Source organism: Hyperolius riggenbachi, chromosome 6 (assembly GCF_040937935.1).
Source record: "Hyperolius riggenbachi isolate aHypRig1 chromosome 6, aHypRig1.pri, whole genome shotgun sequence".
Taxonomy (NCBI): Eukaryota; Metazoa; Chordata; class Amphibia; order Anura; family Hyperoliidae; genus Hyperolius; species Hyperolius riggenbachi.
In genome coordinates, this window is record NC_090651.1 from 85,360,978 (window position 1) to 85,381,163 (window position 20,186).

At 47.2% G+C, this 20,186-nt stretch overlaps 1 protein-coding gene across 2 annotated transcripts in view; it reads left to right on the top strand.

The window, feature by feature from the left end:
• Window positions 1-20,186, top strand: part of LOC137520979 (tenascin-R-like) — a 1,317,931-nt gene that overhangs the window by 534,051 nt on the left and 763,694 nt on the right. For both annotated transcript variants that reach the window (XM_068239627.1, XM_068239626.1), the window contains exon 6: window positions 10,657-10,772. In XM_068239627.1, coding sequence (XP_068095728.1) covers window positions 10,657-10,772 — 116 coding nt within the window. The remainder of the gene's footprint in view (window positions 1-10,656; window positions 10,773-20,186) is intronic.

Sequence of the window (20,186 nt, forward strand, 5' to 3'; positions counted from 1 at the left end):
ATGGAGGCTGACATATTTATTTCCTGTTAAACAATACCAGTTTCCTGGCAGCCCTGCTGATCTATCTGGCTGCAGTAGTGTCTGAATAACACCAGAAACAAGCATGCAGCAAATCTTGTCAGATCTGCCAATAATGTCAGACATACCTGCTCTGCTGCATGCTTGTTCAGGGTCTATGGCTAAAAGTATTAGAGGCAGTGGAACAGCAGGACAGCCAGGCAACTGGTATTGTTTAAAAGGAAATAATATGGCAGCCTCCATATTCTTCTCACTAGTCACTACAGTTGCCCTTTAAACTGGAGCTGAAGTCTTAATATAAAGTATTCAGTAACAGCCATGACACGCTGCAACATTTCTAATAAAAGTATTTAATGACTAGTGACTTAGCCCGTTTAAAGTCAGGCTCGGTCTGTCACTAATGCCCACACCCACCTCGCGCGCACGCCTGACGCACGCGCCCGACGTGCGCAAACACGCACGCCCGCCTCTTCTGGCCCCGTCCTCCTCCAGCTCTCCGCAGTGTCTCTGCGTCTGTCCCTGCAAATGCGCAGTGCAAAAAAGCACTGACTCAGGGACGGATGCAGGGACATTAGGGTTTTATTATATAGGATGACCAAAGAAAAAACATAAGCTTTTTGGAAAGGCTAGGCGCGGTCTACCAACAACATGGGTCACTGATGCATTCTACAGTATATAATTTCCTTGCTTTGTTACATTTTTTAACATCCCTACTATCACTATACTAAGCCCCCTATAATAAGCTTTCTTTTCTGTCCCCTGCTTCACTCAATTTTATTAGTAAAGCCACAGTAAAGATTTTACATGGTTACTTGTCTTTCTTCCTTCCCTCTGTCTCTGATTGTATTTGCTAGCTTAGGTCATATAAATTCACACTCAGCATAATAGCATGTTGACACACCTGCATCTCCCTCTATCTCCTATGCTTCTGGAATGTGGACTCGTTTGTTCCTGTTTTGCTTTTGGATAACGTTTTCTGCTGATTGAGTTGTGCCAATGAAATTCAAACTTACATTATCAGATGACAGTTTGAGAATAAACACTGGTATTTGATTGGCTGCTGTGGGATGATTCAGGGAGTTCTTGTTTAAAGCTACATACACACAAAAAGATGGCACGTGTGAAACAACTGATGAACGAGCCTACCACAGTCTATCCTTCAAGATACCCATGCAATGTAATGTCAATGAAATTAAAAGACAAACAAAAGACTACAAACAAAATGGCAAACGATCGACTCTTTGAACGATGTTCAATGTAGGTGAAATGCCATAGACTTCATAGACACATTTTCTGAACACACAAGAATCATTGTAGATCGTTCCTCTACACCGTTGTTTGTTACATTTTTTCCCAACAATATCTGAATGATGAGTGGGTCGTTTTGGACAATGTTTTACCTTTGTATGTTAAATCCACAAAGGACAACTATCACAAAAAAAGTGTAAAATGTAAAATACATACATATAAATGTCCATTGTTTCCAGAATAAAATGAACTATATACTGTATTACTTTTTTCTTATGTTGCTGTTTACAGAAGGTAGTGAAAATCTGACAGTTCTGTTGGGTTTTGGACTAGTCCATCTCCTCATGGTGATTCTCAGGACTTTCTTTATTTACAAAAGCACTTCCTAAGCTGCAGTTGCTCAGTCCAACTGACAAAATGGTGTGGAATGGAGTAGGGAAGCTGGCTGACATCTTTGTATAGATCCTTACCAGGAAGTGCTTTTGTAAAGAATAAGGAGACTTTTCCACTGCTACGCACGACTACAAGCGCATTGCGATCGCGCAAGCAGTTATTTCCAGTAAAATTGTATGCGGGAAAAAGGGGCGCGCAATAGTGCGAAATGAGCACCAGGATTTGCTCATTTCCCAAAATTGCACACCGCTTTTCCCCGCATACAATCGCCGGCTTGTGCAATTCTACTGGAAAGATACTGCTAGCCGTCAGCAAAACGGCTCCGATCAGCTTTTTGAAGCAGATCACAGCCAGTGGAAAAGGGCCCTTAAAGGGATACTGTAGGGGGGTCGGGGGAAAATGAGTTGAACTTACCCGGGGCTTCTAATGGCCCCCCGCAGACATCCTGTGCCCGCGCAGCCACTCCCCAATGCTCTGGCCCGGCCTCCGGTTCACTTCTGGAATTTCAGACTTTAAAGTCTGAAAACCACTGCGTCTGCGTTGCCATGTCCTCAATCCCGCTAATGTCACCAGGAGCGTACTGCGCAGACACAGACCATACTGGGCCTGCACAGTATGCTCCTGGTGACATCAGCGGGATCGAGGACATGGCAACGCAGGAGCAGTGGTTTTCAGACTTTAAAGTCTGAAATTCCAGAAGTGAACCGGAGGTGGGGCTGGAGCATCGGTGAGTGGCTGCGCACGCACAGGATGTCATTAGAAGCCCCGGGTAAGTTCAACTCATTTTCCCCCAACCCCCCTACAGTGTCCATTTAAGGTTATACTGAGAATCCTCTATAAGGAGGTGAACAAGTCCAAATCGGTCAGCTTTTTACTACTTACTATGTAAGTATGTAGGTGGCAGCAACACAGGAAAGGGTAATTTATAGTGCATTTTACTCTGGGAGAAATATATATTTTAAATATTACAATTTTTTATGATAACGATCCTTTAAGACCTAATGTCAAAACGTATTCACATAAGTATTGTTCTGTTGCACTAATCTGATTGTATCAGTTTTTGGTAATATATTGGAGTGGCAGGAGCTATCATCATTTCCTATTCAATCCATGACACGTGTGAGAAGGAGAATTATCTCACCCAAGCAGTAGCGTGATAAATGTGAGATGAAAAGATTTTCACCTTGTCTTCTAACACTCATAACATTTGTAAGATGCTATAACACTGTCAGTAACAATGTTATAGCTCCTTCTGGGTACTGGGTGTTAAAATATACTTGTGGATCTGAAGGCACCTAACACACGCACGCACACACACACACACACACACACACGCGCACACACACACACGCACACCGGACACCCAAATTTCCACTCCAGGGCCCAAATACCAGTAAAATACATTGGTGCCTATGGCAGCGCCCAGTTAGTCCACTTGCCGCATATAGTTCTCTGCGTGCGTTTTTCTGCATGAGGTTTATTTTTGTATGTTTTTTTTCAAAGCAACAAGAGTAATTGATACAGAAAACTGACAAAATGTGCAAAATTATCTTGCAGGATGTCAGGTTTTTTTTCTGTGTGAAAAATGCCCTGGCGTTCTATTGATTTCGCCAGGGTGGCTGCTGCACACTATTTTTTTAATTATTTTTTTTTAAATCATGTAGCTAGCCTAGCGCTATCTACATGATTCCCCCCTCCCTGCAGATTCCCTCCCACCCCTCCGATCGCCGCCGGCGCAAAGACCCGTCCGGAAATCCCGTTCTGAACGGGATTTCCTTTAGGGCTTCCCCCGTCGCCGTGGCGACGAACGGAGTGATGTCATCGACGTCACTGGGACTCCCGTTCCACCCCTCAGCGCTGCCTGGCACTGATTGGCCAGGCTGCGCAGGGGTCCCGGGGGGGGCGCCGTGTTACGCGTCGGGCAGCGGCGGATCGGCGGCAATCATAAGTCACACGCAGCTAGCAAAGTGCTAGCTGCGTGTTTAAAAAAAAAAATTATTAAAATCGACCCAGCAGGGCCTGAGCGGCGCCCTCCGGCGGTTATGGACGAGCTTAGCTCGTCCATACCGCCAAGGAGGTTAAGTGTGAACTAGCCCATTGATTAACATGAGCTCACAGTTTAAATCAGTTTTTCTGTGTACACGTAACAAAATAGACAAGCGTGTCCCCTGCCTTACTGGTGTTATCCACTACACAAAGCAAGAAAGGGAGACTGGATTTCCCATCACAACTTCACACCACCTCAGATCACACCGGCACCACATCTACAGTAAGGCCGGTTTCACACTGCAAACTGGCAGCAGCGATGTTGTGTGTTGCGCCCGCTGCACCGCCAGAAACAGGCCTTCAGGGAACACTGCGTTAGTATGCGTTGTTCCCTGTCTGGCCACCAGCCCAGCAGGAAGTGACACGCGCTTGCGGTCACTTCTTGCTTTGGGGTCTGCAGAAGTGCACGGAAGCGTATTGTAAAAAATACACTTCCACGCCGGTGCGCCGGGACGTCAACTTTTTAAAAAAATCCGCGTTGCATAGAATAACATGACTTCCGGGCCGCCGCAGGTCGTTGCGGTTCCCGCCTGGCAGCATAGTTCTGCCCTAGCATTAGATTAGGGACTTCCAGCACAGCATACCGCAACATGGGAAGTACGAGCTTCCCCATAGGGTTACATTAGGCTGTGGTAGCAGCACGTCAATTTGACGCACCACATAACCCCAGTGTGAAAGGGCCCTAACACATTCATGTCACTTCCAGTCACACCTCCAGTTATACCGTCATCACCCTTGCAGTCACACCCCTACCACTCCTCCAGGCATGCCTTCATCATGCTTCAAGTCATACTTCCTGTCGTGCCTTCATCACGCTTCCAGTCACACCCCTACCACACCTCCAGTCATGCCTTCATAACGCTTCAAGTCACACTTCCTGTCATGCCTTCATCACGCTTCCAGTCACACCCCTACCACACCTCCAGTCATGCCTTCATAACGCTTCAAGTCACACTTCCTGTCATGCCTTCATCACGCTTCCAGTCACACCCCTACCACACCTCCAGTCATGCCTTCACCATACTTCCAGTCACACCTCCAGTCATGACTTCATCACGCTTCCAGTCACTCCTCCATCACACTTCCAGTCATACCTCCATTCACAATCACACTTCTAGTCACAACCCCACCTCCAGTCACACCTTCATTACACTTCCTATCTCACCCCCACCATGCCTCCAGCCCTCATTACACTCCCTATCCCACCCCCACCATGCCTCCAGCCCTGCCTTCATTACACTTCCTATCCCACCCCCACCATGCCTCCAGCCCTGCCTTCATTACACTTCCTATCCCACCCCCTCCATGCCTCCAGCCCTGCCTTCATTACACTTCCTATCCCACCCCCACCATGCCTCCAGCCCTGCCTTCATTACACTTCCTATCCTGCCCACCATGCCTCCAGCCCTCATTACACTTCCTATCCCACCCCCACCATGCCTCCAGCCCTGCCTTTATTACACTTCCTATCCCACCCCCACCATGCCTCAATCCCTCCTTCATTACATTTCCTATCCTACCCCCACCATGCCTCCAGCCCTACCTTCATTACACTTCCTATCCTACCTCCGCCATGCCTACAGCCAGGGCCGAGGCCGAGGCAGGAGAGGCTCCAGCCTCAGGGCGCAGTGTGGGAGGGGGCGCACAACTCACTCAGCTATCATTCCCCTATTGTGTTTGAAGAGGGAAATAAGAAAAGGGGATACATGGCAGTGACTGCAAGCCAGATAACTAAAGAATAAGGTGTTGGGGGCCCTGGGGTGCCTCTTAGTCTAATAGCAATCAGTGTGTGACGGCTGGGGTGGGAGGGATGGAGGGGCGCATATGGGTGTCTCAGCCTTGGGTGTGGGAGGACCTTGTCCCGGTTCTGCTACAGCCCTGCCTTCATTACACTTCCTATCCCACCCCCACCATGCCTCCAGCCCTGCCTTCATTACATTTCCTATCCCACCCCCACCATCCCTGCCTTTGTTACACTTCCTGTCTGCATGTCTGCAAAGTTACCTTCTGAGCCAAAAGTTTCCCATTTGTTCACTATGCACCAAAAGACAGCCTAAAATGAGCAGCACATTGTACCCCTTAACACACATTGCAGCCAGTAGATAAGACAAGATAAGACAAATAACATTTATATCGCGCTTTTCTCCTGGCGGACTCAAAGCGCCAGAGCTGCAGCCACTAGGTTGCGCTCTATAGGCGTTAGGGCTCTTTCACATTAGGGCAGATTTTCTGCGTTTCAACGCAAAGGATAAAATTTGCGTTACCCAAGGTGAAATGAAAGTCCATAGACTTTCATTTTAGCTTTCACATATAACGCAGCCTTTTTGTGCGTTGCGTTCCACTGCACCCAGGCGCAGTTTTTTGGCCAACGCTAGCTTTATGCGTTACAATGTTAGTCAATGTAAAACGCACACTATGCGCGTTTTTAATCCGTTAACGCAGGCAATCAGTCCCAGAATGCAACAGAGGAACAATGTAGAAAGTTGACAACTAAAAGAAAAAAAAATTACCTGCGTTTTTCTATGTGCAGTAACGCATTGAAAACGGATTAAAAACGCACACTCACTGCAGTGCAACGTATATCAAAACGCAGTAAAAGGCATACAACAAAACGTATGCTTTGAGCGTTCTCCAACGCAAGCTCTGATGTGAAAGAGCCCTTAGGGAGACTTGCCTAAGGTCTCCTACTGAATAGGTGCTGGCTTACTGAACAGGCAGAGCCGAGATTCGAACCCTGATCTCCTGTGTCAGAGGCAGAGCCCTTAACCATTACACCATCCAGCCACCACACGTATTTGGCAGTGGCACCCATGTCCCCTCTCTCATCTACCTGTCCCTGTGCAAGGCTGGCTCCCCTCCAACTGAGCGATCCATCTCTGCTCTGCTTCCAGGACCCCCCTGCCCGCTGAGAGGGGGGGCGTGTCGCTCCTGGCTCCACCCCCTTTGTGAACCGAATCGTTCATTTTGATGATTCGACTCACAAAAGAGATTTGGATCAAAGATCCGAATCGTTCATGATCCGGACAACACTATCCATCCCTGCCTTCATTCCATTTCCTATCCCACCTCCACACCATGTCTCCATCCCTGCCTTCATTACACTTCCTATACCACCCCACCATGCCTCCAGCCCTACCATCATTACACTTCCTATCCCATCCCCTCCATGCCAGCCCAGCCTTCATTACACTTCCTATCCCATCCCCTCTATGCCTACATCCCGGCCTTTATTACACTTCCTAATTATCCCACCTCCACCATGCCTCCAGACTATGGGCCTGATTCACAAAGCGGTGATAACTCAGTTATCACGCCTAAAAGACTTTAGGCGTGATAACCTTTGCACCGCTGAGTTAGCACCGATTTGTGCTCTTTATCGCGCGCAAAGTTTTACGCGCGCAAACGCGTAATTCCGCACGCAGCGCCCATAGGGTTTAATGGGCGCATCGCGCGGAATTACGCGTTTGCGCGCGTAATACTTTACGCGCGGAAACTTCGCGCGAGTTTCATTTTATCATGCCTAAACTGAGTTTAGGTGTGATAAAGGGCTTTTCACAGGCGTGCAAACACTTTGCACTGCTTTGAGAATCAGGCTATTTTGAAGCCGGCTGAATCATGCAATTCAGGCACCGAACTGAGGGTGGCAGCAGGCAGCACTATATAGTGATACTGCCGATCATTCTCTCTCTGGCTCTGCTGCTCCTGCCAACAGTAACTACGCAGTACTAAATTTCCTCCTCAGAGCTGCGGGAAATATGAAAGCTGCTGAGGGCTTCCCCTGTCACCTGCCTGATGGGAGGACTGGATTACTGCTTCCAGGGGTGAGCAGACAGTGTGCAGCAGCATGATGACATGTGACACACACTGAGGGACTGAGGTGGCTCTGGGGGTTGTCTGCCTGCCTGATACTTTTCCAGCATTGTAACTGGAGGGACTTCTGAGGCACTGACTGGCCTGGCTTGCAGCAAGTGAGGTGGACAAGAGCTATTGGTTTCCTGTGTGGCTATGTATCCAGGGCTGCCTGAGTCACTTCCCCTCCTCTGCTGGCCATTGTCACCATTCCCCCACACCTCCTGGTCAATCACTGTTACACACTCTGAGAGTTATTTAGCCTACATACTGCCCTGTGTGAGTGGGTCTGTGTGTGTATGTGCATTGTTTGTGGACTCTGTCTGTGGGTGTTTATACTATGTGTGCTGCTATCCCAGACAGCCACCCACCTACACATCCGCACTTAGCCGTACACCTATCAGCACCCATATCTTGCCACTCGCGCATTAGCATCCGGCCACCTATCTACAGCAGTATATGTATGAAAAAAGTTTTTTTTTTCCCCAATGGGGGAGGGGGAGGCACATCCTTACAATAAGTGGTGTAGCAATAGGGGATGCGGGGGTTGTGATTGCACTTGGACCAGAGGGGCCCACAAGGGGCCCTTCCTCAACCACAGTATTAGCTCTTATATAAATTATTGGGGGGACCCAATGTAAAACTTGCACTGGGGCCCAAAGTTCCTTTGCTACGCCAATGTTTATGATGATTGCTTCAGGCAGCAGAAAGTCTTGAACCTGCCCTGCCTGCCTTCATTACACTTCCAGTCACACCCCGGCCACACCTTCAGCCCCTCCTTCATTACACTTCCAGTCACACCCCCACCACACCTTCAAGTGGATCTGAGGTGAAATTTTACTCATTGCATAATTGTGTTCCTTTCCTATTGTTTATAGGGCATTCCTCAAGCCAAGCCAAATACTGTTTTGTTTTTGTTTGCATACTCTTAATTCCCTATAAACTAAATAAACCACGCCCACAGGTTTTCAGAGAGCCTTAGCAGTAGCAAGGGCTCATGGGAGCTCAGTCTGGGCAGGAGAAGGAGGAGGTGTTACTACCCATTGATTTCAGAGGCAGAAGGGAGGAGGGGGGATTAGGTTTTTTTCAGAGTGCTCAAGATACAGATAAGCCTGCCTCTGTAATGTTTACAAACAACATGGCTGCTGTCATTGTATCACAGGAAGAAATAATCATTTTCTATTTAAGCTGTTTGCAGCTAGATTTGCTGTGTAAACTATCTAAACTTTAGATAAGATATATAGACAAGTTGCTTGTCATAGTTAGTTTTTCATCTCGGATCCGCTTTCAGCCCTTCCTTCATGACAATTCCAGTCACACCCCCACTATACCTTCAGCCCCGGTTTCATTAGACTTCAAGCCACAACCCCACCACACCTTCAACCCCGCTTTCATTACACTTCCAGTCACACCCCCACCACACCTTCATGACAATTCCAGTCACATCCCCACCACACCTACAGCCCCGCCTTCATCACACTTCCAGTCACTACCCACCACACCTTCAGCCCTACCTTCATTACACTTCCAGTCACACCCCCCCACCACACCTTCAGCTCCGCCTTCATTACATTTCCAGTCGCACCCCCACCACACCTACAGCTCTGCCTTCATTACACTTCCAGTCACAACCCCACCACACCTTCAGCCCCGCCTTCATTACACTTCCTTCCAGTCACACCCCACCACACCTTCAGCCCCACCTTCATTACACTTCCTGTCACACCCCCACCACACCTTGAGCTCCGCCTTCATTACACTTCCAGTCGCACCCTCACCACACCCTCAGCTCCGCCTTCATTACACTTCCAGTCACACCCCACCACACCTTCAGCTCCGCCTTCATTACTCTTCCTTCCAGTCACACCCCCACCACACCTACATCTATGCCTTCATTACACTTCCAGTCACAACCCCACCACACCTTTAGCCCCGCCTTCATTACACTTCCTTCCAGTCACACCCCCACCACACCTACAGCTCTGCCTTCATTACACTTCCAGTCACAACCCCACCACACCTACAGCTCTGCCTTCATTACACTTCCAGTCACAACCCCACCACACCTTCAGCCCCACCTTCATTACACTTCCAGTCACACCCCCACCACACCTTCAGCTCCGCCTTCATTACACTTCCAGTCGCACCCTCACCACACCTTCAGCTCCGCCTTCATTACACTTCCAGTCACAACCCCACCACACCTTCAGCCCCGCTTTCTTCACACTTCCAGTCACTCCTCACCACACCTTCAGCTCCACCTTCATTACACTTCCAGTCACACCCTCACCACACCTTCAGCTCCGCCTTCATTACACTTCCAGTCACAACCCCACCACACCTTCAGCCCCGCTTTCTTCACACTTCCAGTCACTCCTCACCACACCTTCAGCTCCACCTTCATTACACTTCCTGTCACACCCCCAACACATCTTCAGCTCCGCATTCATTACACTTCCAGTAACTCCCCACCACACCTTCAGCTCGCTTTCATTACACTTCCAGTCACACCCTGACCACACCTTCAGCTCCGCCTTCATTAGACTTCCAGTCACCCCCACCACACCATCAGCCCCGCCTTCATTACACTTCCACTCACACCCCCACCACACCTTCAGCCCCGCCATCATTACACTTCCAGTCACACTCCCACCACACCATCAGCACCGCCTTCATTACACTTCCAGTCACACCTCCACCGCACCTTCAGCCCCGCCATCATTACACTTCCAGTTGCGCCACACCTTCAGCCCCGCCTTAACTACACTTCGTTACACCCCCACCACACCTTTAGCCCCGCCTACATTACACTTCCAGGTCAACCATCACACACCCAGGCAATCCTTCATTAGGTCAGGTACAACATGAAGAATTTTTGAGCCAAAACAATGCAGCAATTTAGAGATCAGACATTAAATTCTGCACTTTTTAAAACTTTTTCAGCAGGTAAACACATTTAATTACACCGATTTGTACAATTTGCCAATAAAACAGGTATTAGAGGAGGAAAAAGAACTAGAGGGATTTTCTTCAAAAATGTAAGTTTTGCATCACACCACTAATTTACATACTCATTATAATTATTCTTTTGTTATTTTTCAGACATTTCGTCACCTAAAGGACTGCAGTTTAAAGATGTGACTCAGATATCAGTGGAGGTGCAGTGGGATCCAGCTCTGTTCCCTATAGATGGATGGGAGATCAGTTTCACCCCAAAGGTAGGCCGACATCTGCTAATATTACCGTTATTTATCATTATTAATATTATCGATTTACATAGTGCCAGCATTTTCCGTGCACTGTGCAGTCCATTAGCGTTTGCTATCCTGGGCTCGAGTCACAAAGCGGTGCTAACCTACTTAGCACGTCTAAAGTCTTTAGACGTGCTAACCAGGGTGCTAAGTAGGTTAGCACCGGATTTCTCAATTGATTAACCTACTTAGCACCCTGGTTAGCACGTCTAAAGACTTTAGACGTGCTAAGTAGGTTAGCACCGCTTTGTGAATCAAGCCCCCTGTGTCAGGCACTGGTAGAAACAGGGGAAGTGGGTTTAAAAGAATGCGAAACCAGTAATCCTGTGTCAGGAGAGCTGATCATACAGCTGAGCTTTCTAGTACTGGGTGTGTCTGGAAAGAAACTATCCAAGCTCTATAAAGTGCAGCTTCCTTGCTCTTCTCTATGGATTCATCTGGTGGGCGGGTGAGTCAGGTGTAATGCTGGGTACACACCATGCTTTTTCCCGCTCGATCCGCGGGTCGATCGGGATCGATTTGACTATTTCCGACGTGCTCAATTCGGGCTTCGATCGTTCCAGCCGTTTGTATACTTAACATGCAAAGCGATGGCAGGAACGATCGGAGCCCGAATCGACCACGTCGGAAATAGTCCTGATCGAGCGGGAAAATGCATGGTGTGCACCCAGCATTAAGGAGCTGCCCAGAGAGCTAATCTGATGGAGTTTTGTAAACAGGCACACAGACCACAGCATCGGCATATTTGGGTCTGCGTAGTTGTGCTGTTTTGTTTTACAAACGTAGTCTGTGCGTGTGGTGGAAGACAATGTCCTTAAAGTCTCTGAAACTGGCCATACACACAAGATTCCTGTCCGTATTTTGACTGTCATAAAAAAATGCAAGGTGCAAAGTTGCTTTGTCACTTACAATGGAAAGATGATGAGCTCGACGTCATATAGTGAAGGCCTACTGTAATGTACCAAGATTTCCCCTTGTGCACGTTAATTTAGAATCCTTTTCCGCTAGCTGCATTGCGACTCAATAATCGCATTTCGCACACTTTTATGGCATTTAGTAAACCGCAGGGGCACTGTAATTATCACTATAACTGTTGCCACTTTTCCACTGCGGCAATCGCAATATTTAGCTAAGCGCAAACGCACTGCCTGCTGCAGTTTTCCTGCAGTTGTGTTTAGGTTGTAGTCTATGGAAGAGCACAAAAATCACAGAGCAAGCTTGGTATTATGCGATTTCTAGTACGATTTCTCTATGCAGCATGAAGCCCCACCCCTCCTTTCCTAAAAATAGCAAAAACGCTGCACATAATGACGATCGCAGGACTAATCATGATACAAGTAATTTACAAAGAACTGTAAATCGCAATCAGGATCTAACCGCAATTGTAAATTGGAGTGAAAAAGGCAATTATACATTATAGCAGATAGGGCTGGTTTAAGCTCCATTGGGGCCCAGGACAAAGGTAACCAGCCCCCAACCTAGCTAAACCCCTCTTACCCTATACTGTGCTCCCCAGGGCACCTGCACGATTTGTGGCAGCATTGCAGCTCACCTGTCCCGGCACGCTGCTCCATCCGTGCTCCCAGTCTTCATCCCCACTTTCTCTTCTTAGTGACCCGGCCTATGATATGCGTAATGACATGTGACAGGTCATGGAGAAAAGGCAGCCAGTGGGGATGAAGAGGAGCAGCAGCAGGACAGGTGAGTCGCAGTGCTGCCAAAAACAGTGCAGAGGCCCTGGGGAGCACAAGTCGAGGGGGGGGAGGGGACCTAGGGAGGTGGAGCCTGGCAGCACTCTGGTTCCCTGAGACAATTGTCCCCTTGGTCTTAATGGTAGCTCCGGTCCCAATCGCAGATCCATGCAGATTAAGTTCAAACACAAATTAAAATGCATTTTTTTTTTCACATAGAAGTCATCTTTGCTTTCCTTAACTAGGAGATTATGGCTCTGGCTGGTTTTAGATTCCAGATTTTTTTCTTAGGCTCAATTTCCTCTAAGATCATTTTTTAACAGCCCTTTCCAATAAAACTTAATGTGAGCTATAAACATTGTGTGAGTCATTTTTGTTTCCAGTAAGGATTTGTTTTTTTTCTTCTTTGGTAATTCATTACGCTAAATACAAACTGGTGCTAATGGCCTGTCAGTGGCAAGCGTTTTTAGTGCTGATAAATTCCGACTTAACACAGCCCCAGATGTCCCCTGGCGACGGGAGTCACAGAGCCGCTACACTGGGCTTAGGCCAAATGTGAGTTCAGTCCTTTTCACCTGTCTGCGAGCCGCCTGCGTTCATCTCCTCCTGACGACAGCGCAAGGTGGTGTCCTTGTCAGACTCTGTGTGACCAGACTGGGGAGATCTCTGGAAGTCCTGACATGTGATTGAGCTTTTGTCAGAAGACCGAGATGATCTTTTTAGTATTGGTTGTCAGTGGTGTTTGATGGGGGCAAGGAGTGTGTGTCTGTCTGTTTATATGTGTGTGTGTGTCTGTGTATATGGGTGTGTATGTATGTATGTATGTATGTATGTATGTGTGTGTGCGCGCGCACTTGTGTGATCACCTTTCCTGCAGACAGGAGACCTTGAAGGATGAAATAGATCAAGCGTTCGTTGGCTGCGGTGAGAGAATTGTCACGTTCTGGTGAATGATTTGATGTCACTGGATGCTTATAAGCTGCATGCTTCGCTGAACAGCTGAATGGAGAAGCCATCAGCAATAATGGAAAATATAGAGGATGGATGCAAGATAAGGCGCTCATGTTGTTGTTTACTTGGGCGCCGTGTAGGATTGATACATGGCGGATATGAAGCTCTCAATTATGTCAGCTGAGGGGTGACTGATGGTTCTTAAGCTGGCCACTAACGGTCCAATTTCTAGCGAAAAATCGTTCGAGCGAGCAGAAATTCTGATCGGACGAAAAATCGTTCACTACACCATCAACTAACCAATCTTTGCTTCCTATCTATCATGACCACCAAGAAAATCCAAATTTTCGTTCGACGAAAATTCATTCGGGCGACATTTTTTTTCACTCATTCATAATCGATTGTGTCCACCAATGGAGATTATTTACAACCAATCCGATCAGAATTTCTGATCGCTCAAACGATTTTTCACTAGAAATTGGACAGTTAGTGGCCAGCTTTAGTATAATCTGGAGATGTTGTGTAGGTAACAGGCAGAGAAAAAAACACTGTCATAAAGAGGGATACCGGCTGCTGCTCTCGGGTTACAAGCTCAGGTACAAGAAATAATACTAAGGAACTTGATAAATAGAGCAGTTTACGGCCGTTGAGCGCACAGACCTTGGTTTGGCATTTAAAGACTAGGTGTACATTTAAAATGTCTTCGTTCTTTTGACATATGGAAACAAATCAAGCAAGGCTGAGAATGTAACCTTTCACTTGTTTCCTTCTATTCCCAACATAGTTCTCTGCTGACACATGCAGGCTGTGTGTATGTGGAGCTGTGTGAATGGAAGACCCCTTGGCATCCCTATAGATCTCCATGTTTTCTGGGTTAAAGTGGACTTGAAATCTTGCACAGGACAGGAGAACATGTATTTAGAGACAAGACAGGGAAAAGAGGCGCCCAGGTGTAATAAAACTGTTAAAAACAATGAAATAGAAAAAAATGTTGTGGCCCACCTCGATAAAGACAAACTCATATATTGAATGAATACCAGTGTTCTCCCCAGGCTCTTTTAGCCGGGTGCTCCACCCGGCTAGTTTTAGTGACCACCCGGCTGTCATCGGCTCACCTTCTCCTTTGCTATATGCAGAGAAGCACCAGCCCTGCATTCTGTTATCACACCCCACCCGGCTACTTTTTCATGCCACCCGGCTACTTTTTCATGCCACCCGGCTGGAAAGAAATTCTGGGGAGAACACTGAATACTCATTATGCACTGGCAACGTGTCTCGTGGGTACGTGCCCTCCTCCTCAGGCCAATTACAAGTGCCAGAGTATGCTAATAGCAGCAAATGAGGCGCCTCTCTTGTCCTGTAGTGTAGAACCTGGGGGTTCCCCTGTCTTGTGCCTTTACCCTCCATTTGAACCCTGGTGACTCTTCCACCATTCAGGGTCATCGTTTTGTTACAAGGGTGCGACCACCTCTAGCTCTGTCTGGAAACCCGAGTGGAGTCGGGTTTGTGCACCTCCACCTGCCTTCATTGGTTGGTTGCCTACCACCCTTCCATTACCATTTGCTGTGACATGTCTCTGTGCTTTTTCTTTTTGTAGGGTGCTCTGATCACCACCATCAGTTGCATGTATTTAGAGAGTTTAGCTGTCTAATTCCCCCTCATCTGTGACTAATCACCACTGTATCACTCAGTGAGGGTCACACTGTAGTCACTTCCTGTCTGAGTCAGCACTGAGTCAGCCACTTACATACCTGATATTTAACTCTTTCAGACAGAGAAAGAAAAAAGGAACACAGCATAGTTATTTGTGTGCCAGGCACTGTACATACACATGTCTATCTCATTATCATGATGCCTAAAAAATGCTAAATATCGGGCATAACCTTTAACCCCACTTTGTACTGTTAAGGTGGCCGTATAGTAGAAGATTATGGGCTGCTTCGACCAAGAGACAAATTTATCTCTAATCGAATCTGATTAGAGATAAATGTGTTTCTTGGTCGAATCTGCCCATACACTGCAGGCTGATTCCTGTCTGATTTCAGCATGAAATAATCTGGGAATCGGCTGAGCCGCCGGGTCCACCCGGCCGCTACCCCCAAAATGTATAAATGTATGTAGTGTGTGTGCATTTATACATTCCCTGTCCTGTAGCAGCTTCCGCACAGTGTCCGTCCATCTCGTGTATGCGGAACCCGTCGAGATGGAGGGAAACCGCGTGGAGGCTGACACCAGACAGGTAATGTATAAATGCACACACACTACATACATTTATACATTGCGGCATCAGCGGCGGGGGTTTCGTCGCTCGTTCGCAATTCGGCCACCGTCCTGACGCGCATCCGACCAACCAACTTCAGCCCGACATCTTCCAGCATGCGCGACCGACCGTGCGGCCAAATTCTGTCCCAAAATTGGTCGCTTTGTCGGTCAGGCATGCATTTGGCAGCACCAATTTTCATCCACTTCGATTATAATAATCGAATTGGATGGTGGATTGGTTGGTTGGTCGGCTAATGTATGGCCTGCATTAGATGGAAGTCTTGTCTGATATCGATCTGGATGCTGCAGCCTTTGTATTTTTACTGCCTCATGCAGTACAAAGCTATGACAAAGCTTTGCCCTATGCCTGCAACCCCACCCCCCCATTCCCACCCCCTCCCCATCTCCTCCATTTACACTACCACTGGGATTGATCCGCTATAGAGTTTACTATTTTTAACCAGATTTTCTCAACCAGGGTTCCCTGGAAACCCAGGGTTCCTTGAGTACTCAGCAGGGGTTTCTTGGCATTCTCGTGGGTGTTGGGTCACGTATGATAGAGTATTATATAATTGTATTTTATTATATAATATATTATAATTGTATAATATTATATGATACACTGTATTAGGGGGGTTCTGTAAAAAGAAGCATACATTGGTGGTCAGAATAATAAGCACTTTAATAAAAAGCACTTTAATAAAAAGCACTAGAATAAAGAGACGTTATGATGAAGGGCACTGTAATAGGACATTAACCTCTTGAGGACTGCAGTGTTAAACCCCCCTAGTGACCAGGCCATTTTATGTAAAATGGGCCACTGCAGCTTTAAGGCCGAGCTGCAGGGCCGCACAACACAGCACACAAGTTATTTCCCCCCCCCCCCCCCCATTTCTCCCCACCAACAGAGCTCTCTGTTGGGGAAGTCAAATCGCTCCCCCAGTGTTTGTTTTTTTAATCAATATTTTAATGTTTATTTTTTTATTAAAAATGTGTCTTTTTTATATTTACAACCCTGCCCCGCCCTCCCTCCCCCTGCCACCCAATCCCTGTGATTGGCTGTCATAGGCTTCAGCCTATGACAGCTGATCACTGCTGAGGCAATGGAGGGGACAGCCGTGTCACACGGCTGTCCCCAGTACAGCGCTGCTGCAGATCGCAGCGCTGTACATGTACATAGACAGCCATCTATGCAAATAGACGCCGTCTAACAGTCTCCTGAGCGGCAATCGCCACTCGGAGACTGAAGGAGGGGCAGAGCTTCGCCCCCCAAGCAGGAGATGCGCGCGCACCCTGCGCGCGGTCTCCTGCTAACTGCTGCCCCTGGACTTTACGCCAATCAGCTGCGGCCACGCCCATCGGCGTGACGCGGTCGGCAAGCAGTTAACAGCCACACCAAAAGAAGACCATGCCACCTGCAAAATAATTTCAGGAGTTCCTTGAGATCCAAAAATTACTTGCAGGGGTTCCTTGAGATCCAAGAAAGTATTTGCAGGGTTCCTCCAGTGTAAAAGGGTTGAGAAAGGCTGTTATAGACGATAATTTTTTTTTAATCACAATATCAATACAAAATTCCATAATTTTATTAAAAAAACTCAAAAAACCTTCCCTGAATCCAGATGCAATGACAAGCTACAGACTTATCTCTAACCTTCTCTTTCTGGGTAAGGTAATTGAAAAAGTCGTATACCTCCAGCTAGAAGCCAAAATCTTACAGAACAGCTATGGCCCATTTGAGTCTGGCTTCAGGAAACATCACAGCACTGAAACTGCCCTCATCCAAATATGCAACCACCTGCTCATGGTAGGAGACAAAGGAGAGTGCTCCATCCTCATACTGCTAGACCTTTCTGCAGCCTTTGATGCAGTTGACCATGACATCATGATAAGCAGGCTACAGGAATACTGCGGCATTGATGGCATAGTTCTTCAGTGTTTCCAATCCTTCTTGAGTTGCAGAACCCAACAAGCGTCTATGGGGCCCTTTTGTCCACCTCTGTACCACTTAATTATGGGGTGCCCCAGGGCTCAATCCTTTCTCCCCTGCTCTTCACAATTTACATGTTACCGCTTGGAAAACTAATCTAAAAACACGGCTTGACATACCACTGCTGTGCTGACGACACCCAACTATATCTTTCCTTCAAGCCTGGTGTGACAGACCCAACTCCAACTATAAACACCTGCTTAGGCGAACTACTGCAATGGATGAGTGACAACTGGTTGAGAATAAATGCAGATAAAACTGAAGTCCTTCTGTTCAGAGGCCAGCGCATGACAACAAAACAAATTTACTTCTTCACCACTGGGAATAGGAGTCACCGCTCTACACAGCTCTGAGCATGTGCGTAGCCTGGGAGTTCTAATTGATGGGGATTTAAACTTTAGAACTCACATCTCTGCTGAAATCATCCTATTTTCACCTGAAGAACATCGCAAAAATCAAGCACCTCATCCCCCCAGAAGATCTGCCAACCTTAGTTCATGTTTTCATTACGTCCTGACTGGACTATTGTAATGCTCTCTACATCGGCCTTCCAAAAAAGGACTTGTACAGCCTACAGCTGATACAGAATACTGCTGCTAGACTGTTAACCAACCAACCCCGTCACTGCTACATAACACCAGTCCTGCTCTCCCTTCACTGGCTACCTATAAAATGGAGGCTCCTATTCAAGATCGGCCTACTGACATTTAAATCACTACATAATCTGGGCCCTGTATACAGTAAATAAATGTTACAGCTGCATAGCAATCCCCGTATTCTCAGATCCACAGGTTCTAATAATCTAGTCATACCCAGAGTCCACTTGAAAACTTTTGGTCCCAGAGCCTTCTGTCATGCTGCTCCTACGTTCTGGAACTCCTTACCCCAGCAGATCAGGACAGCTCCATCTCTGGACGTGTTTAAATCCAGACTGAAAACCCACCTGTTCAGATTGGCATTTGCAGAAGTATAATTTTTGTTGAATTGTGTGAATAATTCATCCTACTACCAACTACTGAATCTGAGAGCCAAAATCTACTGGGTGCCCTCAGTATAGCCTGGCATGGGTGCCCTCAGTATAGCCTGGCATGGGTGCCCTCAGTATTGCCTGGCATGGGTGCCCCCAGTATAGCTAGGAGGGGGACGCAGCACAAAACGGGGGAGCATGCCCACACATAGCTGTGGGGAGGGGGGTCCATTCCCCCCTCCCTCACCTTGGGCTCCCCCTTCAGCGCTTCCCCCTCCAACATTCATTAATAGCAGCGGCATGGTAAAAGGAACGCTTCTGTGTTCTACGCCGGAGGTCCGACGCCACTTCCTGATAAACAGGAAGTAGCGCCATCGCTGACAGAGAAGGACCTCCGGCATACAATGCAAAAGGAAGTCTGCGTTCCTTTTACCATGCTGCCGCTGCTGTTAATGAGTGTCGGAGGGGGAAGCGCTGACAGGGGAGCCCAAGGTGAGGGAGGGGGAAAGTGGACCCCCCTCCCCGCTGCTATGTGTGGGCATGCTCCCCCGTTTTGCGCTGCGTCCCCTACTGACAGCGTACCCCCTGCTGTGGTCTTGCGTACCCCCTGGGGCACACAAACCGCGTGTTGAGAAACACTGCACTACTAAACTAAACTAGAGGCTAGAATATGTCCTGGAATACCAGTGAACCTGGTAGCAGCTGGAAGCACTCGATGGACCCTTCATCTTTGGACACCTTCCAGGAATTATTGTGGCCTCATTTCTTTGGCTGGCATGTTTGGAGGATAAGAGATAAATGGTATGCAGCATCACATACAGACTCATTTTTAAACAGAGGAAGAATTTTGTAATCCTCATGCAGCTGGATACCGAACCTTAGCTTGGAGTTAAATATCCCAGCTTACTGATGTAGTGGCAGTTATAGCCTTTACATCACACATTGGTGCCCTGACAAGCTGATTCAGTAGCCTTGACCTTGGGTATATATATATATATATATATATATATATATATATATATATATATATATATATATATATATATATATATATATATATATATATATATATATATATATATATATATATATATATATATATATATATATATATATATATATATATATATATATACTAGTGACCTAAGCACCCTGAGTCTGTTCCAACACCTCAACTATCCCACGTTCTGTTAATTTTTCAAGATTGCTAGCAGTGATAATAGCGTGCCTATGAATCGGCCGCCGGGAGATTTGGGCGCAGGATAAAGCTGATAAACTGCTTACCCTGCTCCTGTACAAGTCTTGGCGGCGTTAATTAATTTTTCCAGGCTGCCATGGATAGTGGTGGAAAAATATAATTCGGCTTCCAGCTATTGCCGGTGGCCGAATTGTAGTGTTTTTGTAGTCATTTGTGCTCTGTCTTTTGATGGCTCCCTGAGCGCTGCTATAGCCGTATTTCCTACTACGGCCTATGGTGGCGCTGGCTGCGCCCCAATCTCCTGCGCTGTTATTACAGCGCTTGT